The sequence below is a fragment of the Lactuca serriola genome, chromosome 1 (assembly GCF_051521515.1).
Source record: "Lactuca serriola cultivar US96UC23 chromosome 1, Lser_US96UC23_V15, whole genome shotgun sequence".
NCBI classification, from domain to species: Eukaryota; Viridiplantae; Streptophyta; class Magnoliopsida; order Asterales; family Asteraceae; genus Lactuca; species Lactuca serriola.
In genome coordinates this window covers 475,054-501,901 of record NC_136408.1, presented here as the reverse complement: position 1 = coordinate 501,901, position 26,848 = coordinate 475,054, and the positions used below count along the sequence as shown (strand labels likewise).

The window sequence follows — 26,848 nt, the reverse complement described above, 5'->3', positions numbered from 1 at the left end:
TTCAGTTGAGTGCGGGTCAAGTGCGTGTTCAATCCAGTATGGAGAGTCTTATAAGTCTGTTGGTGTAGTCGTAACATTCACTAGCAGCCAGATAGTGTTATAGTGTTGTAAGTCTGCAGGTGTAGCCGTAGCATTCACTAGCAGCCAGATAGTATTAGAGTGTTGTAAGTTTGTGGGTGTAGCTGTAGCATTCACTAGCAGCCAAATAGTAATAGAGTGTTGTAAGTCTGCGGGTGTAGCTGTAGCATTCACTAGGTTGGTAGATAGCATGAGTGTGTTGTTAGGACGCGGAAAGAACAGTAGTACCCACCATATCGGGTGTAGCAGTGAGGATATGGAAATCCACATATTGGATTTCGGAATCACCCAGACGGATTAGACCTGGTTAAGCCAGTGATAAGACTGTAGAAGCAACACTACGGCTATGAGAGCAAGGAAGCAGTGGACTGCTTAAGGTCATTCATGACATAAGGCTACCAATGGTCATGTAGCAATCACTTTTAGCCTTGGCTTTAGTGACGTCAGGATTCGACGCATGGAACCAATCGATTAGATTAGAAAGGTGTTAGAGTCACAGTGGCATGATAACTAGTTGCAACTAGTTCCAGAGAAGGATTTCGTTCAGAAGTCGTGTGAGGCGACTAAGTAGGAGTCCTTCGGCTCCGCAGCCGGGACGGAACCCTGTATTTTAGATGATTGGCAAAAAAAATCGAGACCAGGTAGGTCTCGGTAGATGTTGGAAGCAGCCATGTGGCAGCATACAGTTTCAGGCAGTTCAGTGTTTCAGGCGGTTCAGTGTTTCAGACAGTTCAGTGTTTCAGGCAGTTTAGTGTTTCAGGCAGTTCAATGTTCAAGCAGTTCAGTGTTTCAGACAGTTTTAGGTCTCCGGCAGTAATGGTATTTGAGGATCTTATGTATGGTATGCATAACAGATTGTTGAGTAATGCTAAGTCACTCACAGCGGGATTATCTAAGCCTCGACCAAGTATAAGTGATTTGCAGGGATAATTGGGTTTGTGATTCTATTTATAATGAGAACCTCGAGTTATCAGAATTTGAGTAGTCAGTTGAGGAATGAGTGGACTTAGTTTAATGATATTGATTCGGTATGAACCGTCTGTCAGGGATTAAGACCATCTTGAGGCTGCTTATTTAAGACGGAGTAGATGTGATCATGTTGCGAGGAATTCGTTCCCCTGCGGATTTTAAGGATTTGCGAAGATTGGTCACGACTACCTTGGGAAGGCTAGGGTGTGCCCAGGATGGTGACCATGTTACTTGAGTGGTTTGGTGTGTAAGGAATGGTAAGGAATGATTTCGAGGGTGAAATCTAATTTAAGTGGGGGAGAGTTGTAACACTCCGTTTATTGAATAAATAAATAAATAATGTATAAAATGAATAGTAGCCCTAAAATAAATAATTATATAGCAAGGTGTTGGCCTTGAGGGTCAATTGTTACAATTTTAGAAGTTGGGGACTAGAAGTGCAAGTTCTGGACTTAATTTGAAAACATTTGAAGGTTTAGGGGCTATTTGGTAACTTTGGGACTTATTAAGAAAGGAATTATGGAAGAGAGGGTTAAAAGATAATTTTCGGATTAGCCTTGCAAATAATTCACAAGTGGAGGGTTGTAGGGTAACTTTTGGGACTTCAATTGAAAAACAAATCTTGTGAGGAGGGTTGAAGTTGTAAAATTGCTCAAATGTTTGGAATGAGACACGGGATATACCCGTATCTCTTTTCCCTCTCGTTCGAATGAAACAGTGAGCCCTAATCGCTATACTCCAGCCGTCACCACCACAGTTAGTATCTTCAGCCGTCGCCGCTTAACAAAGACCGACCGTCACCGAAGCCTGCTGTCGGAGACGTCGTGGCAGCTGGAGGAATCACCGAGACCCACAATGAAGCTGTGTACGGCATTTTTGGATTTGCAAATGGTCGGAAATCCCTGGTAAGACCCTCTGTCATCTCTTTCTCTCCTCTCCTCCGTCCCTTTTGCGCATGCTCGACGTCAGACGCGTCACCACTGCCTCTGGTGACCTTCTGACCACCTCTTCTGCCTGGGCTCGGAGTGGACCTGGGAACTCAAAGAGGAGATGAGAGAACATTACCCGGAGTTATTTTCCGACACAGCAGACTTCGAGGACGAAGTCTAATCCAAGTGGGGTTGATTTGCAACAACCGATAATTGAGGTATTAGTTTTATTTATATATTTTATAGTTTACCTTTGGCCCTAATGGGATAAAGGGTTTTGGTTTGGACCTAAGTTGATGGACCAAGAATTAGGCCGCCCATAAGACGTACGCTGAGCGTAGCCTTAGCGTACGCGGGGCGTAGAGACACACATTGGATTCGGGGGGCGCACACGTACACGCAGCGTACCAGGTTTAGGCACCACGTACGTGAGCAGGAGCTCAACCATAATTTTTAGGGTTTAAGGCATATAAATACCTCATTATAGCCACACCCCTGGCCTCTTTACCAGCATCCACCCTCAGAAAACCCTAATACACCTTTCCTACTCCATTTATAAGTGTGTTGACCTCTTGAACTTGTTTTGAGTAAAGGAAGGCTTGGAAGAAGTGAAGAGAAATTGAAGGAGAAGAACCAAGGTGCAAGGAGCTCAAGGATCTGGAACTATTTCCTCTTTGGGATCACAAAGGAGGTATAAAGCTTTAAACTTTCCTCCTAGAAGTGTAGATCTAAGATCATGGAGTTTTGGACCTTTTTGGGTCCAAAGGATGAACCTTTATCATACCATTCCATTTTTGAGCTTGGGATTGCCATCCTTAAGGCTCAAATCATTCCTTTAGCAGTAAAGTTCCAATCTTTGAGGCTCTTATGAAGTCATGCATGAGATCTATCCACTCTTATGAAGTTATTTGCTATTATTCTATGTTTGGGCTCACTTGGTGGGTTGCAAACCACCAAGTGATCGACTTTAGGGGTTAATACATCAAAAATGACTTGGATCTGTAGTTATAGCATGTTAAGTGGAGTAATAAGTGCTTAATGGAAGTATAACTTAACAGGGTGGTACGCTGGGCGTACCAGCATGTACGCGTAGCATACAGACCATGCAGCATGTACGCGCTGTGTATAGAGGAGTATGCCTCGCGTACTCAACAGTATTGGGCTTTTACCTTTTTGGGCCTCGGGTTGGACAACTATTGGACTTATTATCTATTGGGCCTTAATGGGCCATCAGGGGTCTGTTTATATACTATGGACACCATTGGGATGCGATAGGCCCATTTGAGAAGTTGGGCCCAATTTAGAAAATTGGGCCATTAGAGGGTCTTTAGTTGGACCATTAGTGGACTTGGAAATGTTAAAGGGATTTGGGCCTTGGATATGACCCACACCATAGCAGGGGTAGAATAGTAATTTACCCATAGAAAATCTCCAGTTTTTGACAAAGTGTTTATTTGGTCATGATAGTCGCGGAGTAGTTGGAGCAGCAGACAGTATTACCTCGCACAAGTTTCAGCAGATTTGAGAGGTGGGTTTCCTTCCAGTAGGAACGGGTCTACGACCACATTACCGGCCCGTTTAGATGATAGTAGTTCCGGACTTCGTTCTGATGTCGGGGTGGTCCCGAGAAGTAGTATGTATGCTTGATGTCTTCGTGATTCATGCATGTTTATGAGATGTGTTATATGTTCCGAACTTCGGTCCAATGTTGGGCAAGCCCGATGCAGTATATGTGATTATGTTATATGTTCATGTTTTTGTTATGAGTAGTTTATTCCGGACTTCGGTCTGATGTCGGACGGGGCCCAAGTTATTCCGGACTTCGTTCCGATGCCGGGCAGGGCCCGATGCAGTGGGCAAGGCCTAGTATGTGTTATATGTGTTATTGTATGGTATGTGGTAGTTTGGGCGAGCTCACTAAGCTTCGTGCTTACAGTTTTCAGTTTTGCATTCAGGTACTTCTACTAGCAAAGTAAATGGCTCGGGATGATCGCATGGCACACACCACAGCTTTCAGCCTGGGATTGATGTTAAGACTCTGATATTTTCTCATTTGGTTTTGATACAGTGTTTGATATGAGATTTTGAGATACTTGACACTTGGTTTTCTTTTGATTATGGATGATTATAGTTTTTTATTATGTTTTTCAAACGAAATTTTTGGTTTGTATTTTTGGGATGTTATATTTTAGTATTAAATTAAAAAGAAATTTTCAGACTGTATTTTTGGGATGTTTCATAATTTTTTAACATATTATTTGAATTAAACATAATATTTAAATTTAAAAAAAGACATTACAAAATGAAAAAAATACATTCAGTTTTTCCTAAATATACTATTATTCATCTTCGTTATCATCGTAGATATAATCTGTCAAATCTTCTCGAAGTTATTTAAGTTTTTATACGTCTTGAATATCAACAACTCTATGTAAATATTCCGATATACTTGGTTGAAATTGCTCATGTATGGGTTCCATAGGCATATACTCTACAATATTTCGCCATTTATCTTCAATCACCTTATCTTATTTGGAAAAAACTATACCTAAACATAAATTTTAATATGAAAAAAATGTATTTATTTTATCTAAAAGCTATATTTAAAATGTACAGAAAGTGAAAGAATCGATACCTGTTTTCCAAACCGTTGGCTATCCGTATAAACATATTTTTTCGCAAACGAAACTTTCTTTTGAAATCATTTGGCTGGTAGACACAATTATCTGCAAAATAATTAAGAACTAGATGTTCGTGTACTTCTTCGTTATTTATGTTTAACATCGCACGTCTTTTTAGTAGATGAGCAACATATGGTTATAGTAGCTCGTTCCTATAATAATCGTACATCATATTTATGAACATATCATCATCTTCATCAGAGGAAGGATCGAAAAGATCCATAATTTTTTGGTAGGAGGTATTGAAATTTTATAAAATATAGAGAAAGAGAAGAATGGTGTGAATGAATTTGAGGAAGAAGGTATGTTTTTATAAGTAAAAAAGTTAATTTTTTTTACAAAACTGCAAGTTTGGTCCTTGTGGTTTGCGAAAATCTTTGGATGGGGTCCAAAAAGTTTTTAGCTTGCACAGAAGGTCCAAAATCAAGGTTTTTCTGGGTTTTTGGTCCTAAACTTAAATTTTTTTTGTAGTTTTGGTCCATGGAGTACTTGAATTGATTGTTTTGCCCTTTAAATTTATTTTTTGTATTTTTTATATTTTTATTTTATAAATATTAATGCAAAAAAGGAATTAAGTTGGCTAACCCCATATCTCTCTCCTCTCTCTCTCTCCCTTCTCTCTCATCTCTCTTTCTCTCTCTAAATAAAATGCCATGGTTGGACTTGTGTGCTTCTTTCTTGCCTGAAAATAAAAACAATCCACATAAACCAAACACATCCAGAGATTTTAATGTATAAAATCTCTCTTTCTCTCTCTCTCTATGTCTCTCTCTCTCTCTCATCTGAAAGATGAATCCCAAATCCATAAAACTAGTAACCCATCTTAACATGATACTATTTTTTTTCCCTCAATCTCTTTCTCATCTTTCCATCACAGTTAACAAAAAGAACACCAATTCTCAAACAAAGGAAGAATCCCAACTATTAATGTCACACACCTGAGCATTTTAATCCAGATTTTTGATAAATGGCTTTTAGTTCTTTCTTCTTTTTCCTTCTCCTTATCCCCATCTCCTTCATCTCCATAGCTACCACAGATTTCTGAGCATTTTAATCCAGATTTATGATAAATGGGGAGAACAATTTCGATTGTGACCTTGTGACCTTGAGGCGGGTTTAATAAACAAGAAAGCCTTATCTATTTTCATCTCCATAGCTACCACAGATCACTGACTTTTCTTTCCCTTCTACTCTCGACATTGTTGGGCAACACCCTTTGATCTTATAATGGGGAACTGTTGTTCCCAAATAGAACCTCCGATCATCAGTGTAACGCCCGTAGATTAGGGCTAGTCACTTTAGAGACGATAAGCATCAAAAATGATTTTTTGATGGAAGATTATTTAGAAGGATTAATCTTAACCAAGTTGTAATATATGTCACAAGGTTTCCGTGCATATAAAGAACACCGAAATCCGAGTTATAACGAAGAAGTTATGACCTATCGAAGTTTCGCGACAGAACCGGCACGACCTAGCGCGACCCAGCGCGACGTAAATAGTGAATTTAAGGTAGATATATATCTAACCTTAGTGATCTAAACGAGAGTCGAATATTTCTTCGATAGTAGTCCAACGATAAAAAGACAGACGAAAACGGAGTTCAGATGAAGGAGTTATGAGTTTATAACGGAGTTTTCTTGTCCCGGCCTACTAAAGATAATATATATAAGTAATATACTTATAATATATTAAAAATAAAGTCAAAAGCCAATGGAGTCTAAATGAGAGTTGTAGAGCATAATCTCACCTTCGCGTCGATATAAAGAACGTCGAAAACGGAGTTCGTATGCGAAAGTTATGAATTTCTGAAGTTCAGGGCGCGAAACCCCAAAACTGTCAGAGACCACGACGTGGCAAGTCTCCTGACACCTCCGGGAGGCCCCCAGATGCAACTTGGGATGACGCATTCAGTGACGACCAAGCCCACGACGTGGAAAAAGGTTGCCACGACGTGGCAAGGGCCAAATTTGCCCTATAAATAGATTTGAAGGGCCAGACGTTAAGGGTTGCTATTTTCTCTCTTCTCTCTCCCGTTTTACCTCGATTTGCGTGCCAGAAGTACCCCGAAGCCCCGGTATCATTCCCGAGTCCCGAAGCAAGATCCGAAGCCCCGAGAATCCCAAAGAGCGTGATTCCCGAGCCGAAGCTCTACCCGCGAGAAGTTCGATTTTTGTGAAGATCTTCCAGATCTACGGAGAGATACTACTTCTACAAGCCATAGTGTTGTCCGATCATCTTCTGATCAAGTGAGTATGTAGTTACTTTCTTCTAACACATAAATATTAAGTATTTTCTATAAAATGCGTGCTATGTGTATAATATAAAGTTGTTTATACGTGTGGGTGTATAGTCCCTTTCATAAACACGGGTATAATACAATATTGTTTGAATGTATTAAGTATATGTTTGGGAGAGTGTGTGGTTACTTTCTTCTAACACATAAATATGAAGTATTTGTTATAAAATACGTGCTATGTGTTTATATATTGTTGTTTATTTGAGATGAGTATGGAATGAATGTTTTATATAGTTTTTAAATGAGTTAAACTGTATATGTATTTTATATCTACAAAAATGTTGGGTAGAACATGGGTAGATGAGATAGTTGGTATGTGATAAAATGATGAGGTATGAAAGATGATTAAGAATGATATTGGTAGATGCACCAATTAAGGAATGTCATAAAACTAGCAGATGCGCTTGAGAATAATATCGGTAGATGCACCAAGTAGTAAATGTCGTGATCTTGGCAGACGCGCCAAATAGAGATTGTCGTAACAATAGTAGATGCGCTTATAGGGTAATCTTGGCAGGTGCGCTTATAAGATAATGTCGGCAGATGCACCTAAAAGAGAATGTCATAAACCTGGCAGTCGCGCCTCATAGTGTATGACGTAATCCTGGCAGAGGCGCTTAAAGGATAATATTGACAGATGCGCCTTATGTAGAAATGGAAGTTTGTGCTAATTCCTTAGGTCAATCCTTAGGAATGAATGAAGGAAGGATAGTTGATTAATAGGGTAAAACCTTAAGAAATAAAGAAGATAATGGTGATGGGTAATTGAGTTGATTGTTTAATGGTTGAATATAATAATTATATTATTGTGGGTCGAAAACCCTATATGCTCACCAGGCTCCCAAGCCTGACCCACTCAGTTTAATTGTATCACATGTATCGATACGAAGCTGATTTGCACTGAGAGATTAAAGGAGATGTAAATCTTTAGTGTAAATAATGTAAGTTCTGTTTATGCTTATGTGTTTGTATCGGAACATGACATCCCGAGATTTTGTTATATAATAAAAATACATTTCTTTAAAGAAATGCTTTGATAAATCTTTATCATATTTTGGGAACAAATTCCGCAACTGTTTTCTTTAAAAGATTACTCTGATTTTAAAAACGAGCATAAACAAATCGGTCTTTTCTGGCTGTGAAATTGGGGATGTCACAATCAGTGTGTGCTCCTAAATCCTCACATCTACCATTAACAACGATCATATTCAAGTTTTCACTTTCCTCTCACACGATCTCAAAATCCCAAATCAAGATTGTGTTTTGTTGGTGTCGAATGTGGAGAATATGTTGATTCCGAAGTTTGATTACTTTATTAGACTTGGATTTTCGAAAGGGGAATCAATTTAGATAGTTTTGAGGTGTACCAGGTTTTTTACTTTTAGTCTTGAGAAAATATGAAGTCGAAATTTGTGTGTTTGGAGAAGGAAAGTGTAGGTTTTAGTGGTGTTTTTGATTTTTAGTGTGTGTGTGTGCCTTTGTTGAGAGAGAGAGAAAAAAAGGGGGGGGGGATACCGGTAGGAGTGGAGTGGGGTCTATCTTCTTTGTTTTTTATTTTTATTTAATAAAGTATTAAAATAAATAAGAAAAGAAAATACAAAAGTGAAATTAAAAGGTTAAATAGGTAATTTTAAACTTTTTTGGATCAAAAACCCAGAAAAACCTTGATTTTGGACTTTCTATGCAAGTTAGAAACTTTTTGAACCCCATCCAAAGATTTTTGCAAACCACAAGGACCAAATGTCTGACACAACTCATTTTTGAAAAATTGGCCGCTAATTGGTCAAATGTCTGACACAACTCATTTTGATCGGATGATGTACACGTTGCGAGTCGTACTCGTGGCAACGAGAGATAACATAACGCCACTGGGGGCGGTGTTACTATGTTACATGTCGTTAAGGGACCTCCACGTCGGCAATAATGATGCTTTTAAGGCCCATACCTAGCTCTCTATAGCAATTTCCATGACAATACTTAAGCATTCTTCCCCTCTTTTTCTCTCTCCCTCTCTCTAAAAAACAAAGATACTATAATAACCATAATCTCGTATTGACACGGGTTGACCTTGCCGACAGGCTTTGATGGGATTGTTTTGCACCAAATTCTTCTTGAAGGTCCACGGAGAGGGGGCAGTTAGTGACTTTAACCCCTACGAATCAAGTAGTTCGAGTGACTCAATAAAGAAATAGATAATTATGGTGTTGGTACAGATAATTTTCTTTTGATGAATAACACAAAATTATAAGAACAATATAAAGAAAAGAACAGATAGCTACGGTGTCACAATTGGATCTGGAGCCACCTCTCACCGGAGAACACCCAATACATATGAATCGGGTTTTGTAGGGGTAACGAAAGGGTAATTGTGTTTCTACCAGGATTTGGTATCGTAACATCACTACTTCAAATTGTCAGAAAAATTGAAGAAATTAAATCAAGTTTAGAAATTTTAACAAAAAAAACCGAGAAAACACCTTGAATAATTCATCAGCGTTATTGTAAGATCCCATTGAGATGAAAAATGTGGAATTAATATGTTATTTGTTGTGTGCATGTCGACATGGCATGGTGGGGTTGAGACTGTACTGTTTCATGTTGTAAGTCAACGGACCGGGGCATTCCAATTGAAAGGTTGTGGGCAAGGGCATTCCAACCAGAAGGTTGTGGGTAAGGGGATTCCAACTAGAAGGTTGTGGGTCAGGGGTAATCCAACCAGGAGGTTATGGACCCATTATGTATTAGGCATTCCAACCGAGGAGGTTGTGGACCCGTTATCTGTTTGTTTATATGTTTGTGTGGTGGTACTTTAGGGAAACTCACTAAGTTTTGGCTTACAGTTTTAGGTTATAGTTTCAGGTACTTCCGATGATCGTGGGAAGGCGAAGACGTGAACGTACACAACATCATGTTTTGTCACTGGATCTTTGGGAAAACTCTGATTTGAAATAATACTTTTGAGACAATGACTATTTTTGTAAACAATGATGATGAATGGTTGATTTATTGAAAATTTTAAATTATTATGATTGTTGAGTGTTACAAAACCATATTTATTATTCTTCATTATTTATTTACTTTTTCTGGTGTTATGGATAGTTAATGGTGTTTTAAACCTTATTGGATAGTTTAGTCAACTTATAGGTATAAGTTATATCCTGAAAAATATCTAACATTTTAGAAATTACAAGGGAAGATATTTGTTATGCATTAATGCTTATTATTTTTTTTAAGGGTGTTTTGTTTATGTGCACTTTAGATTATTGGATATTTTACTCAATCTTAATGTATGGTTGTATGTTCCTAAAATTTAATCCTTTTACTCGATCTTAATGTTGTGTTGTATGTTCCTAAAATTTAATCCTTTTACTTAATTTATTTTTTCTACTTTTATTATGAAGTTTGCATACTTAAATTACTATTTTATAATCATACATGTTTACTTTTCTTAATAATTTGTAATTGATTATTGTTATAACAATTGGATTATAGTTTCTTTTTTAAATAAAATTATATTTAGTTTTATTTTATAACAAATAAAACAAATTCTCGTTGTGTATGTATGTGTGGTAATTCTGTTATTACATATATATTTCATATGTTTATGTAGAAATAAAAAAAAAAGTTTTTAAAATGACAAATTTAAAAACAATCAAACCAGTTAAAATAAGGAATATGAAAGAATAACCATATAGATGTTATGTTAAACACTAAATTTCGCCGGTTGCTCCACTAAAATAACATATATTAGCCATTTAGAAGGATGTGACCTTCCTAATGCCACATAATGTTTGTGTGGCGGTATAAATTGATTATTTCAAATGAATGAAATTTTTAATAGGTAAATTATACTTTAAACATCTTGTAAACCAGGAAGCCAAGATTTTGTAGGGGAGAATGTCATTATACTATATATTAAATTTCTTGCTCCTTAGCTACAGTATATTTACTTTCTTTTTGACAAATCTTCCCCTTCTATTATCATGTTGTTGTCTTTCTTTCTTTCAAAATTGTCTATTGTTTTATTCCCAATTGAACGGTACCTTTTGGACCCCTCCTGTCTATTGTTTTAACCTGCTCTATCTTCAACCGATAAAAGACTGCATACGTGTTCTCTTCTCAGACAACCCGCTGACATTTGTTTTCATCCTTCGCACCGCCTAATCGGTGCTCCAGGTAAATTTTTCTCTATCCACCGTCATCGACTCTTCCCCCCTCACTGTCTCTACAAACCACCACCATCAACTCTTCCTTATGGCCATAGCGACGTCGGCCACACCAAACGTTGGCGACTCCGCCTCTGTTCATGGAGGAAGCACCATGACGACCCTAAACGAGCATTATGTGCTCAGAACGACTCCCTTTTTATGTTCATACATCATCTATCACCGCTTGGAATTCGAGGAATTCTTCATCTTCTATTTTTCTTCATCCAGACGAATACCCCTGATTCGATTCACTCTTTCAGTTGGTGGGGCTGATTCCAAACCAGATGAACGTTCATGTTCTTCGTTTCGTCGCCTTCCATGGATAGCCTTGCAAAGAAATGCTTCAGCTTCCGATTATTGCTCCTTCTACCCCTTCTGACTCTCCGGTCGTCGATTTTCTATCATCACCTCCGGCTAGAAGTGAGGAAAACCTCCGGTTTTGCTTTACCTCACCTCACCGACATGGAAGAAATCACCTTCTCCTTCTCTTTCTCAGGTATGAAATCGATTTCCTAACACTTCAACTATGAAAACTATTTTCCTACTACCTGAAATCAATTTTATTGCCCTTCATCTTCAACACCACCGATTCAGTCAAAGCGATCGATTCTATCTCCTTCTACCACTTCCCTACTTTTCGTTTCTATCGATGTGCGTCTTTGGTATTTTGGTTGTGTGATGTTCTATTGGTTTCCTAAACCTTCTCATGCGTTGTGTTTTCTGCTCCAGATCTGAAATCGATGGGAACCGGGTGAAACCCTTTGTCGGCTTCCAAAATCGAACCCTCGATTTCCCGTTTTTCTTATACATTTTACGTATACTTTGAAATCAAACAGTATCCTACTCCCCTGCTTCTATTCGTTCATAGACCCCATTCAGAATTTTGGATGGCAACGAAGAAAACTCAACATATTGGTAATTTTTACATATTTTATCGACTCACTTGACATTTTACTTTTGAAAAATTCAATATTTTTTGCATGGTTTTCTAGGCTTTGAAGAGGCACTTCCAAATGGAACCAAAATGAGGCATGATTTCGTTCTTCCAATTAATTACTACACCCTTCAGTTTAGTTCAGCCTATTCAGTTGATTCAAGAATTCATTTACCTCACTTACTAACATATTCGTAAGATTTCTACTTTGATTCTTGAGTTTTTTGTTAAATTAAAATTTGTCATTTATCCTGGGTAAGCTTTATTTCTTAAATTTTGAATTTTTCCAAAACTAAACCAGGAAGAAACGAAAGTATGATAACCATGATTAGGGTTAAATGTAAGGAACCGAGTCTGTCAATTGAATCGTTTTTTTGGTTGCATACGACCTGAAGATACCTTCACTATGCTTCTTACAGGTCACAATTTTGATTTGTTGCCCTAAGTCTAACTCTCTATGTCAATGTTTTGCAGTTAAGAGGTAGCATACGACCTGAAGATACCTCTTCATTTCACTAATGAATGCTTTCCACCAATCTTTCACCGTCACCACCAATCGATCCCTAAATCCAATCTATTTTCTCTCTGATGCTCGCTACTAAACATGAAAAAGTTTATGAGGTAAAAACTCTGCTCGACGCAAGTGCTTTCTCTCTGCTTTCTGATTTCTCCTCACCTTTAATAAAAAATTTGTTGTTTGATTTACAGGTCTTGGCATGAAATTGGATTTAGGTTTGACTTACTTAGATTCTAATGGTGATTCTGAAGTTATTACCATATCATCGATTCATCGTTACAATCACAGCCATATTTTTCAATTTATTGGCTTTAAATTATGATAGTATTGTTAATTCTTCCTTTCTTTGTTGGTGTTGGTCTAGGGTATGTCTATGTGTTATTATCATGGTAACTCGGCTTTGTTCTTACTCTAAAAATAGGGGCTTCGATGATTGCTTTCACAATATTCTGGGCAGCTGGGCAGTTTATAAACTTTTATATGAGGTAATTATTGGATTTTTTTTTTTTGTAAATTAATGTTTATATCTAATATATGTTTCAATTTTAAAGGTTGATAGTTCAAATGCCGGTATATTATATTCACCACTAATTAAAGTTGAAGAATAAAAGTGAATATTAACTAAAATGGAAGTATTAAAAAGTTGGAAACTATTAATATGGTGGCGGGTGCTTAGATTGTGAATGGGGTTACAGTTGGTGGACTTGAAGGGTATTTCGGTCATTTGAGGTTTTCTATCAGGATACTCATGGTTATGGCAATGGAATGGAATCACAACAGAACATTTCAATCTCTAGAATCATGGATTACATTCTGTTTTCATATCAGTTAAATGGAACAGTTATGGACAACTCTCCATATTTGTCGTTTACCTTTTGGAGCATCCAAATTTGTGGATTAATATAAGAATTAAATTTTATGACCCTTTTTGTTTTTGTAGGGATATGAGTTGTTACATCAAAGGCATCCATACATCCAGTAACTTTTTATTACTGAAAATTTGGAACTTAGTGTTAAACTTCCATTAAGTAACATGAAAGAAGTTGCTGAGAAGGAAGCCAAGAAGAAGCTCAAGGTATGGAATGGAATCATTGATTCCATTAGAATAAAAAAAAACATTTTTTTGTTGGATGGAATTATAGTAACCATTCTTTCACCAAAATTTGGCTCACTGTGAACCACACCAATAGGAGCCTAACCAACTCACACACCGAACTATCGGATTGTACCAGTCGAGATTTTAGAATTATTATCGGTTTAGAACCAGCTTATTAGGAATTGGTTTGCAAAATCGTTTTGTAGACTACGTTTAGTCAATGTACTTTTCATTATCCTTTTTTCTGTTTTTATGTGTTTTTATGCAGGTCCTGATGGTGAAGTCATCTTCCAACAAAAGGTTTCTTGCTGTTATTAGCATTTGCTGTGATTGACATTGTTTTCGCTAAAAACGCCATTGCATTTCACTCAGTGTAAAATTCACTAAGTTGACTTACCCGAGTCATAATGTATAATTATAAGTAGATTAAATTACAAAAATGATCCCTGCATTTACCTTAATTTTTTTCAAACGTGGCCTCGAAAGATTCGCTTGCAATGCACCGCTAACGTTATTGAATACTTTGGATTGCAGTCGAAGATTTCTATCATTTATTTTAGATGAGATTTTCACATATCTACTCCTTAAGAAATGAATTCGGGTCTTACGTTATCATTTCAGACGTCATTCCGATGGATAATAAAGTCAATTAACCAATTTCCGACCCCCGCGTAGCGGGGGATGCCTATCTAGTTTTCCTTTAAAGTAATCTCTTTATTTTAAATGCACAGTCGAAAGTTGAAAAACCACGAGCTACTAGTCACATTTTGGTATCTTTTATTGTGAAGTAAGGGTTCATAAATATAAGTGTTGCAAAAATCGATCTAGATGACCGATTAATTGTGGATTAATCGTTAGGCAATCTTAAACCAATTAGGATTAGAGCTAGTCGGCCAATTTAATCGGAGTTAGTCAAAGTCGGAGCTATGCGGCCTAATCGGTCAAAAATATCAAATTTTCAAGTTTTTAAGCTCTCAAATATTCAAATTTACCTATTTTCTTAAGAACAATGGAATGTTGTAATAAAAGAAAAAAAGGATGTAAGAAATACATAAATGAAAGTATGTTGTTCTTTTTGCATTTAACTTATGTTGGTTCATCATTGTGTAGGACCTGCATTTGTGATAACAAAATATATAGGAGATGCCATCACATTGCTTCAGTCATTAGGTGAATCAACAATTGACAATACCTAACTTATGTTTACCGTTTCCGTGCTTTATCAAAATGTAAATGAATCAAGATTACAACTTTTAATATATGAACATACAACACTTATGTTAGATACACTCAAGAAAACAAAATTGCAAAAATGATCCCTGTGGTATGCATTTTTTTGGGGTTTTAGTCCAAACCTCGACTTTTTTGGATTGGTGGTCCTTTTGGGCTGGTTTACATGCAATTTTGGTCCCTGTCCAAACTAAAAAGACTATTATACCCTCAATGAATTTATTTTTCATAACTCATAGCAATCTCTCATAGCTAAAGCATCAACCTAGCAGGCCACTAACATACCGATCCCTAAGAATCATAGAATCATAACATACTGTCTATCCTGATTCCAATCTTTCCGATCATAACCATATATATCATAACGATAACAATAAAAAGGGTCGGCCTTGGTGCCTTAGACCCTTTTGATATATTGAGGATAACTCATCTCGCAGATGTCAACTCGGTAGATAAATCCCAATGTCTCGGATCACTTGCCAAAGACTTCACTACCTATTACCATAGTTCGAATATACCCATAAGTCATCAATCTCACAAGGTACTCCATAAACCAACTAGTCAACCCCTGAGAAAGTCAAAGTCCTCGGTCAAGGTCAACAGTCCATGTTGACCTTAACTCGCCGAGTACCCTCAGCTACTCACCGAGTTCCTTGAAGCTCTTTCCCACTCACCGAGTCACCGGGGTGACTCTTCGAGTTCCTGCGATTTTCGATCGAAACCCAAAGGCCACCCATCGAGTTTCCTTCTTGCAACATGTAACGCCCGTAGATCAGGGCTAGTCAATTTAGAGACGATAGGCGTCAAAAATGAATTTTTGATGAAAGATTATTTAGAATGAATAATCTTAACTAAGTTGTAGTATATGTTACAAGGATTCCGTACATATAAAGAACGCCGAAATCCGAGTTATAACGAAGAAGTTATGACCTGTCGAAGTTTCGCGACAGAACCGGCACGACACAGCGCGACGTAAAAAGTGAATTTACGTTAGAGCAATATTTAGCCTTAGCAATATAAATGAAAGTCGTAGAATAAGTTAAACCGTGAGCGTGCATAAAAAAAAGTCCAAATCTGACTTTGTATGAGGAAGTTATGATTTTTCTAAGTTTCGACTTAGCGGTATGCAGCCCGAATGCTCGATTTGAGACCGAGCGGTTTTTAGCCAAAACAATCTAAATGAGAATTGAAGATCTCATTAATTGTAGTAAAACGATAAAAAGATAGGCGAAAACGGACGTCGGATGAAGAAGTTATGATTTTATAACGGAGTTTTCCTGTCCCGGCCTACTAAAAATAAATAATAAAAATAAAGTCAAAATTAGCCGACGGAGTCTAAACGAAAGTTGTAGATAGTAGTCTCACCTACACGTGGATATAAAGAACGTCGAAAACGAAGTTCGTATGAGGAAGATATGAATTTTTGAAGTTTATTAAATATTTTCGAAATTAAATTTAAATATAAATTTTCGATATTATCCAAGGGGGGAGTCACCGGGCTTATCCAGGTTACGCCCCGCGTAACCTAAGAGTACGCCCCGCGTAAATCGCAGATCCAGACCCTATAAAAGGGAGTCGAGTGCATCCGATTCAATTGCTCATTTCTCTTCTTTCTCTCGCGTTTTTGCATCGTTTTTCGTGCAAGAATTATCCCGAAGCCCCGGTATCATTCCCGAGCCCCGAAGCAAGTCCCGAGGCCCCGAAGATCCCGAGAAGTGCGATTCCCGAGCCGAAGCTCTGCCCGCGAGAAGTTCGATTTTTTGTGAAGATCTTCCAGATCTACCAAAGAATACTACTTCTACAAGTCGTAGTGTTGTCCGATCATCTTCTGATCAAGTGAGTGTATACTACCTTTCATAAACACAATAATAATACAAGTATGGGTTGAGTGTATTAAGTATATTGTTGTTTATATGTGTGAGCGTGTAGTTACTTTCTTCTAACACATAAATATGAAGTATTTGCTATGAAATACGTGTTATGTGTTTATATGTTATTTGTCTATTTGAGATGGGCATGGAAATTGGAGTTTTATACAGGTGTTAAATGATTTAAACTGTGTAAGTATTTATATCTACAAAATTGTTGGGTAGAACATAGGTAGATGGAATAGTTGGTGACTATGGAGTTAGCGCCTATTGTATAAACCTTGGCGACGATGTGACTTCGTGCCTATTTGATAAACCTTGGCGACTATGGAGTTAGCGCTTGTTGAGTAAACCTTGGCGACTATGGAGTTAGCGCTTGTTGAGTAAACCTTGGTGACTATGGAGTTAGCGCCTATTGTTGAGTAAACCTTGGTGACTATGGAGTTAGCGCCTATTGTTAAGTGAACCTTGGTGACTATGGAGTTAGCGCCTATTGTTAAGTGAACCTTGGTGACTATGGATTTACCGCCTATTGTTAAGTGAACCTTGGTGACTATGGAGTTAGCGCCTATTGTTAAGTGAACCTTGGTGACTATGGAGTTAGCGCCTATTGTTGAGTAAACCTTGGCAACTATGGAGTTAGCGCTTGTTATGTGAACCTTGGTGACTATGGAGTTAGCGCCAGATAACTATGGATTTAGTACTTGATAAATAAGCTTTGGCAGCAATGGAATTCATGCCAATTCCTTACGAATAAATGAAGGAAGGATAGTTGGTTCTTAGGGTAAAACCTTAAGAAGATAATGGGGATGGGTAATTGGGTTGATTGTTTGTTGATTAAATATAATAATTATATTATTGTGGGTTGAAACCCTATATGCTCACCAGGCTCCCAAGCCTGACTCACTCAGTTTTCTTTTCATTACAGGTAATGGCACAAAGGTATAAGTTGGTGGACTTGACGATAGATTTTGGGATTATAGACCAGTAGTTATAAATAACTATCGTAAGATCTATTTTATATTGTTTATGCTTTTGGTCTGTAACGAACATTACATCCCGAGGTTTTATTATTTAATGAAAATACATTCTTTTCGAGAAATGTTTTGATAAATGGTTATCATATTTTATTTTGGGAACAAATTCCGCAACCGTTTTCTTTAAACGATCACTCTGATTTATAAAACAAAGCATAAACAAATCGGTCTTTTCTGGCCGTGAAATTGGGGATGTCACACAACACGACGGATACATACGTATTCATAACTTGGGGAAAACTCATCCGACTCGTCGAGTTGTTCATGCAACTCGTCGAGTCTATGACAAATCTTCATCGGACTCGTCGAGTTGTTCATCCAACTCGTCGAGCTCATGGCCATCTTCATAAGACTCGTCGATTCAACCTTGCAACTCGCCGAGTTCCTTCAGTCCTTAAGCCATACATACTCATTTAAGCCATGCAATGGTTCCAAATTATAGATCCAAGCCTAGGGTATGCTTTTCACGTAAAGTTGCAGACTTTACGTGCATGCATGACTAAAAAGGCCCTTAATGTCAAATCTAAGCTCTTAATGGGGCTTCATGCACAAGGAGGGCCTCATCCACGACCAAAATAGAAAATTTATGATTTTAGGACTTGAGAAGGGTCCAAATCTGAAGTTACAACTTCAGATCTAGCCCATAGCTCACCAATTGGCTCCAAAAATCCATAAAACCCTAAAACTCAACCACAAAGAGATCTAGAAGAAAAGGGGAGTAAAGATTGCAACTTGATACCTCGAAAAGATGCTAGCTAAGGTAAGTTATGTTTCCCTACACCTTCCTAGCTTCAACTCCTTTGTTCTTCAAGCTTTTCCCTCCCAGCCAACCTTCTTTCCAAGGCTTAAACACACCAAAAAGAGAGTACCACACGAATTAGGGTTTCACTGAGCTCTCAAAGACTGTAAAGAGGCCAAAGGGGGCTTAGGCCTCCTTAAATAGGGTGCAAAACCCCGAGATTTAGGGTTTCCTCTGTCAACTCCTACTCGTCGAGTCCCTTCCTGGACTCGGCGAGTAGGTCACTAAACACACGATCCCACCCCGCTGCTACTCGACGAGTAGGGCAACCAACTCGTCGAGTAGGACTTAAAACCAAAGAACCTTTTATTTAAATCCATACTTGAGAATCGGGGCGTTACAAAAATATCAAATTTTCAAGTTTTCAAGCTCTCAAATATTCAAATTTACCTATCTTCTTAAGAACAATGGGATGTTGTAATAAAAAAAGGATGTAAGAAATAAATAAATGAAAGTATGTTGTTATTTTTGCATTTAACTTATGTTGGTTCATCATTGTGTATGACCTGCATTAGTGATAACAAAATATATAGGAGACGGCATCACATTGCTTCAGTCAGTAGGTGAATCAACAATTGACAATACCTAACTTATGTTTACCGCTTCCGTACGTTATCAAAATGTAAATGAATCAAGATTACAACTTTTAATATATGAACATACAACACTTATGCTAGATACACTCAAGAAAGATATCAAAAGGATTTTTAATGTCAAAAGAAGACAAAATTGCAAAAATGATCCCTGTGGTATGCATTTTTTTTGGGGTTTTAGTCCAAACCTCGACTTTTTGGATTGGTGGTCCTTTTGGGCTGGTTTACATGCAATTTTGGTCTTTGTCCAAACTAAAAAGACTATTATACCCTCAATGAATTTATTTTTCATTTTTCTTTCACTTTTTAAAATTATTATTATTATTATTAAATATAAAAATGGGCCCACCTCTCTCTCATGTATAATCATCTTCTTCCTAAAAAACCCACACGGCTTCTTGTCAAAATTAAAACTCAGACAATATCACACAAATGTGGTCTCTCATCTTCTTCATCAATACACACGTACACTTAATGGAGAAAGCTTCAGTGACCCTATCTCTCCCCCTTTCTCTTTCTCTCTCTCTCTCAATCGACCACTACATCCCAAAATACATACCACAACATTCATCTTCTTTAATCTCATACATCAATTTATCTTCTCCTCCACCTTTGCAAGATTCATATCTAAATAACATTGAATCACCGACAACAATCTACAAGATTTCAGTACTTATTAGCAATTCGATGATTGGTATGAAGAATAATAGGCATACTTAATGGGGGCAACTTATGATGTCAGCGACGGGAAAAAGGACCTCCGATCCTTGGTTTTCATCTGATCGAGAAGGCTAATCACGAACGAGGCAGTGACAGGGAAGGCTCGAGGTGGTAACGAAAGCAGCAAGGGTTGCTTAAGTAGCTCGTGCGCTTCTTCTGTCTCAGAAGGAAGGTGCGAAGGTGGGGAATCAAAAGCGGGTTGCCGCCTCCGATGTTTTCTCTGGGGAAACACCCACTTCGGTGGTGGGTTCAGGCCAGGGAACGAAGAAGAAATAGATGATGAAAGGGGGAAAGGCAGCAGCGATCGCAACAGTCTTCAGGGGGAGTTTAGTGACTACGATTGACAGGTGGAAAGGTTGGAGCAACTTCGATTGGCCATCACCCGAAGGAGAAGACAGACGAAGTAAAAGAGGCAGCTGCCTCCTATTCTTCTTATTGATGGAAACAACAAAATTGAATGAAAAGAAGGGTGTTTGGAGCTGGTTTATCTCATCAAAGCTTTGGGTGTGAAGAAGGAGAAATAGGTTCGAGATTTGGGTTGTTGATTTGGGTTCTTATTTTGGTTTACAACTTCGATTTTCATCAGAACAATGGTGGTTTCAAGGTTTGATCGGGGGAGAAAAACGGTCGTCAAATGTGGGTGTTGGAAAGAGAGAGAGAGAGAGAGAGAGAGAGAGAGAGAGAGAGAAAGAGAGAGAGAGAGAGAGAGAGAGAGAGAGAGAATGGGGTGTGGGCCCCATTTTATTATTAATAAAACATTAAATTAAATAGAAAAAAATATAAAAATATATCACAAGGGCAATTTAGTCATTTCAATTTTCGGAGGGACTATTTTCACATACAAACTAGTCCAAAAGGACCATCAATCTAAAGAAGTCGAGGTTTTGACTAAAACCCCCAAAAAAATGCATACCACAAGGACTATTTTTGCAATTTTGTCTCAAAAGAAAACAAAATGCACAACGCAGGATGAAAATGTCAAATAATATATTATCAATGGCGGTTTTCGAGTTTTCTAATAGAGATAAACGTTATATGAGTATAAAAGAGGATGTTGACATTAATTCCACTATAGCTCTAAGACAACAACCTTTGTGATTTTGTATTCCTATATGCAAGAAATAGCAACGTTCTTAAATTATATCTTTTGTTTCTCATTAAAGCATTGTACAGCCTAAGAATTGATTTTTCTAAAACTCTAAGGTTGCGTTTAGTTGCGGAAAAACATCTTTCCTTTTTCGTTTTTCATTTTCAGTTTTCAATAGAAATTTTAAAAAATACTTTTAGTTAAAACTTAATCATTTTTTATTTTAAGTTTTAGAAAATTAGACAACACGTTTAGATGCGTATATTTCTATCGATTTTTCATTTTTAGAAAACAGTAGCAATGATAGGGTGGGGGTGGGGTCAGTAGCGGTGTCGATGATGGCAACGGTGGTGGTGGTGGCAACGACAATGATAACAGGCAATGGTGGTGGCAGCCGAAATTGTGACAGAGATGGTGATGGTGGCAGCGATACTGCTGATGGGGTACTGGTGATGGTAAGTTTGTAATTTTATAAAACGAAAAATTTTCATTTTCCATGAAATATTTGGAAAAATAGACAAACTAAATATGTTTTCAAAATTTTGATTTTTCTTGAGAAATTTTTTCGGAAAACAACCCATTTTCCGCAACTAAACACAACATAACAGTTTTTTGAAAAGTAGTTTCGGTCATGAAACTTTGAGTATTCATAAATGCTCTTGTTATTTCCAATAAGATGACTTGGTAAAAGATCGCTTCTTCCAAAGCACTTCCCATTTGTTCGGCTCGCAACAATCCAATTAGTCCTCCGGCCGGAAGACATTAATAAATGTCATTAAAACATTTTTATCTAAAATCAAATAGCTTGTTGATGAGTTCGCTAGGTCCGTGATTATCACGGCCCGATTAAGTTTCATATATATATATGAAGTAAAGAAGAATATGGATAACCCAGCAGTAATCAGAAAAAGAAACCCATCTAATGAAAAAGCCAATGTACATTAAAAAGAATTTTACTATCAAAGGCAACAAGATTTAAGCAATACATTCATTACACAACATGATTGACCATATGGAATAAAGCGATCAAAATTGAACTCTGCTCCTCTACCTAACCAATTGTAGTAGCAGTAGTAGTGGTGGTAGTTACCTACACCTACTCCTACCCTCCATTTGTTTTGTCTGTCATTAAAGAGTGGGTTTGGGGTTTGGTTTATGTCCCGTATATATGTCTGTGAACTGGCTGGGCATCAAAATTGTTAACAACTTCCAACCATGGTTTGTCTACGACCAATACAGAACCTTTTGAAAGATGGCCAACATATAAAACCGGTTCTCTAAAGGCACAAAATTCAAAATTCTTCCTACCACCCTTTTTACCTTCTAACTCATGCAGCTTACGTTTTAATAACTTCTTCTTTAATGTTATTGCTTTCTCATCAGGATCTTCATCACACCCGACCGGCATCCCAAAGTCAATCAAGCACATTGCCCTACAAAGCAAACCATTAAACAAAAACAATCAGCAAACACTCTCAAAGTCTGAATAATAGGTTAGAAAAAAAAATGAAACCTGGCACTGTAAATGATGACAGTTGATGAATTTGAAGATGGCGGAAATGTGAGCCCAATAACCTCTCCAGGAAAGTCCTGATATCTTCGAGGCAACATAAATGTGTTGTGTCTAGACCATTCCCCTAGTTTCTTAGCCTCCACATCAAAAACATAGGCTTGGTTTGAAGATGTAGAGATTATTAGCACATTGCTATTTCCAGGACTAAACCCTGCAGCTGTAACAGAGGCACCATCCAATCTTGCAATGAACCAGTGTTGCCTGCTCTCCACAAACAGACAAACAAAATTACATCAGATTAGCCCTACATACATCATACACTAGCTAGAGCCTAGAGTAGTAGATTATTACCTCTGTGTCTCTAGATTGAATATATACACATCTCCAAAACAGTTGACTGCAGCTAGCCACTGTCCATCCAAACTAGTAAACATTTTTGTAATTGGAGGCTGAGTAGGTGGTAATTCTGAATCTGACTCCTTACAACATGGGGTGAATCGATGACTTAATTTCTGGCTTCCAACATCTACAACCTGAAAAGAAATATATTATATATATATATATATATATATATATATATATATATATATATATATATATATATATATATATATACATATCATTCTCATGAGTCATGACATAACTCAACAGTTGAGAGAAACAGAAGGATTGCTTACATATATCATTCTGTCATGTCCTGATATCATTAACCGAGAAGAATCACAAGTAAATATCATGGAATGGGCAAAAGGTATGCATGGTGGGAGTTTCCTTTTACTTATGGACCACCCTCCCTCCTCCTTTCTCATCAGCTCAAATAGGCAAGGTCTCACATGATCTGAATACGCAAAAAATCTCCCTGAAGAGGACATGGAGCTGCAAATGATCTTCCTCTTGCTCTTGCTCTTTACTCGAGCCACCATATCAGTAGTTGAAACAGCGTCTCCTCTTTTCACATCAACCGTAAAGATATCCAACCACTTTGAAGCCTGGACCAGAAGCATATTACTACTGCACACCAACTGAATGGCTGGTCTTTGTGGTGCAGGACAGATATCATGTGGACCGAATTTGGTGAACTCGTTGGCTGAATATGCAAAAAGCTTTGTGTCGTCTCCAGCTGATATAAGCATGGGAATGCCCATATGAGCCCACTTATTGTAGCTCATGCTCAAGTCAACACCAGTGCCATGCCCTCTTTTTACCTTTTCTTCACCCGACACCAATAAATCTGTTGTAACACAAGTCCTTCCTTATTAAATAATTAATTGGAAACAAAATTCCCTGAGAAGCATACGCATACCTTCGCGGCTTATGGGTACAGCAACAACCAAGGCTCTCACATCATGTGTATGGGCTCTCACATAACCAACATACACCCACTTGCACTTCTTTTTTATTGCTTCACAAGACTTGTCACCAGAGGCCTTATATAAGATAACCTGAAACATAAATATAAATATATATATATATATATATATATATATATATATATATATATATATCATACAACATCCAACCAAGTACAATTTAAAATTAAATTAGTATTCAGGTAGTACCTGACCGTCTGATCCAGCTGAGAACACCCTGCTATGACTAGGACTAGCAGCCAAAGCATTCACATCCCCCTTATGACAAGAATGTGCTTGCAACAGAGTACCATGTGAACTCTCCCAAAACTGAACGCTGCCACTGCTGTCCCCACTCACAAGGGTCCCACACCTGAAACCACATTCAAACTGCTAATAAGCTCAAACACACACACACACACACACAAACCCAAATCCCCAATTACCTCAGAGCAAGCAAAGACCATATGCAAAGTTCAGACCCACCGCCTAACCCCCCAAGACCAACAGTGATTCTGTATACTTCATGAGACGATTTAGCATCCCAGCATCTTATGAACCTGAATGAAATTCCCACTCAAACTTTTATTTAATAACATATTTACTAGATTATAACTAAAGAAATGCACATACCCATCACTACTCCCTGAATATATCCTTCTTGCATCTGGACTCCAAGTGACGCTTAATACACGCCCTGCACAACAAACAACAAATGAAATTAATAACCAACCATGAATGAATGAAAAGTAGCAATAGGAACAGGAGTGAGCCATGCTATCTCACCACTGACCCTTGGCAGCGATTTATGGTAAGTGACCTCATCTGAGTCTGATATATCATATAAACGCACACATCCGTCGTCACAGGCAATTGCTATACATGCATTCCCGGTAATCGGCTCTTCATATAACTCAACCGAATCACCTTCCACTTCACTGTCGCTCGTCACATCACCATCACCATCACCAATAGCTGCGTGTCCATTCTCTAGATAACCCAAATCCTGTTTTGTATTATTACACATAGGATGAGTAGCCATCTGCCAAATGGAAACACCAATAGGATCCACCACAACCTGCACAGATCAGATAAACTACACCTTAAATAAGACCTTAGGACCAGACTAAACAAGTAACAAGACTCTCGACTCCAAAATAATAATTACAAACGACTGCTTGCTTGATAACTTTTTATGTGATATGTCATTTTAACTATGTCAATGCATGAGTCTCAAAGCTCCACAAATTATTATTGTGGAAGGTCGTTAAAAGTAACATAATTATCAACCATTTAACAGCTGCATTACAAAAACTGGTTTAGCCATCACCTTCCAATCAGTTCTTCGGTCAATAATTTACCCATGTTAGCAGCAGAAATGACCATTTAATCTCTTCATGGCACTAAATAAGGTTTTATATTAACAGCGTCAAAATTCATATGTATACAGACAAACCTTCTGTGTCAAGTTGTCCAAGTCCCACTCAGATATTGATCCATCAATGCTTGATGACAACAACCTGCCAGCCGCTAAGCCACAGGAACCCGAACTACACCATACGAGCGAAGACACTCTCAGATTTGGGTCACCGTGTATCGTCTACAACAACGAAACAAATTCAAAATCCTAATTCCGTAGCGATAACAGGTATATGAATAATAAGAAGAGGAAGAAGACCAGCAATGACCATACCAGTTGGCAGTGCCAACCAACGGCGCCAGGGGATACCAGCCATATCTCAAGGGAGCCATCTTCCCTAGCGGCAGCGACCTGAGATTCGTCCACGCTGGTGGCTAGAGCGACTATCGGGGAAGGTTTCCATTCGACTGAGCTACTACGACATTTGTAGAACTCGAGCATCTCCGCCGTTTTCCTTGAACCCTAATCTCTCTGGAGAAAATGACGGTATCGTTCGACGAGGGTATATTAAGCAGTCTAGGTATGCAAATAAGGGCCACTTTTATAAAACTAAACTCAGAGTCCTCCAACTATCAACTTCGACTATCAGATCCCTGAACCCTCTGTGGTAGCCAACAATTTAGACCTGGCAAGGGCAATTTAGACCGGGACTAGCAATGGATTTTTTGATAATTGTTAATTGAGTTAGAGTTGATTTGGTTAAAAGTTGATTGGATTAGAAGTTCTAACTGTGTCCACATCTAACTAAGTTTATGATATTTGATTATTTATCTGATTAACTGTGATGAATAATGAAAAATTATTATATTACTCTTATGTTGTGCTAGATAAAATAATTATACAAATACAGTCACATAAAATCTAAATAAAACATACATTATTAAAAATTCAAATACAAATTGTCATACAAAATTGAAATACAAATACAAAACAACATAATACTTTGCATAGATATTAAACAGTCACCATTTAAAAATAGTTGATTAGCAATCTGGTTATGCAATGTGGTCATATATTCAACAGCTTATGAAACCTATTGTATGCTTGTACATTTTGGCCCTCACTTCCTCCATCTTGCGCGTTAGGATTATCCATATTGTTTTGTTCAAAGTTTGTAAATAAGTCATCTTAAATATTGAATTTTCGTATAAAATTATGGACCACGACACCACAGTGACTATGTCTCTTTGCACTGGAAAAGGATAAGGAGTCATTTGTTTTAAGATTGGTAGTCTCACATTCATTACACCATATGCACATTCAATAACATTTCTAAGTTGTACATGAGCATGATTGAACTTTTCTTCCTTAGTTTAAAGCCCTATTTCTTCGAAAATTGGCTAACCGATACCTAGTATTACGGTAAGGAGCCATAAATCCACGTGTGTTGGTAAATGTGGCGTCACAAAGGTAATATTTATCTATAGATCAGTGTCACGTTTATTATACATGTGTGTTGGTGAAAAAGGTAATACTAATTATATAAAGAATATAGATAATAAAAGTTATAAAAGATTACATA

General features: G+C 37.6%; 1 protein-coding gene and 1 long non-coding RNA gene across 2 annotated transcripts; one reads left to right on the top strand and one right to left on the bottom strand.

Moving 5' to 3' along the window:
• The first annotated feature begins 11,039 nt into the window (after positions 1-11,039).
• On the top strand, positions 11,040-14,231 carry LOC145087545 (uncharacterized). The gene is made up of 7 exons (XR_013700888.1): positions 11,040-11,659; positions 11,893-12,078; positions 12,156-12,291; positions 12,572-12,718; positions 12,806-13,099; positions 13,555-13,689; positions 13,979-14,231. It is a non-coding gene; the product is annotated as an uncharacterized LOC145087545 (long non-coding RNA).
• A 7,733-nt stretch (positions 14,232-21,964) lies between these two features.
• LOC145086662 (WD repeat-containing protein PCN-like) lies at positions 21,965-25,822 on the bottom strand. Its single transcript, XM_079024803.1, has 11 exons — positions 25,600-25,822; positions 25,363-25,506; positions 24,693-24,984; positions 24,540-24,603; positions 24,353-24,466; positions 24,117-24,279; positions 23,861-23,999; positions 23,235-23,788; positions 22,909-23,090; positions 22,558-22,818; positions 21,965-22,477 (listed from the first exon to the last, which is right to left on the bottom strand). The coding sequence occupies exons 1-11, from the start codon at positions 25,765-25,767 to the stop codon at positions 22,198-22,200; spliced, it is 2,361 nt and encodes a 786-aa protein (XP_078880929.1). The 5' UTR covers positions 25,768-25,822; the 3' UTR covers positions 21,965-22,197.
• Positions 25,823-26,848: the final 1,026 nt, after the last annotated feature.

What these genes read in the sequence shown, in the direction of transcription:
- LOC145086662 (XM_079024803.1), bottom strand. Translation starts at nt 25,767, where the DNA reads ATGCTCGAGTTCTACAAATGTCGTAGTAGCTCAGTCGAATGGAAACCT. An exon ending in ATCGCTGCCAAGGGTCAGTG is followed by an intron (nt 24,604 to 24,692) that starts GTGAGATAGCAT and finishes TTTGTTGTGCAG; the next exon opens with GGCGTGTATTAAGCGTCACT. An exon ending in GTCATCATTTACAGTGCCAG is followed by an intron (nt 22,478 to 22,557) that starts GTTTCATTTTTT and finishes TTTGCTTTGTAG; the next exon opens with GGCAATGTGCTTGATTGACT.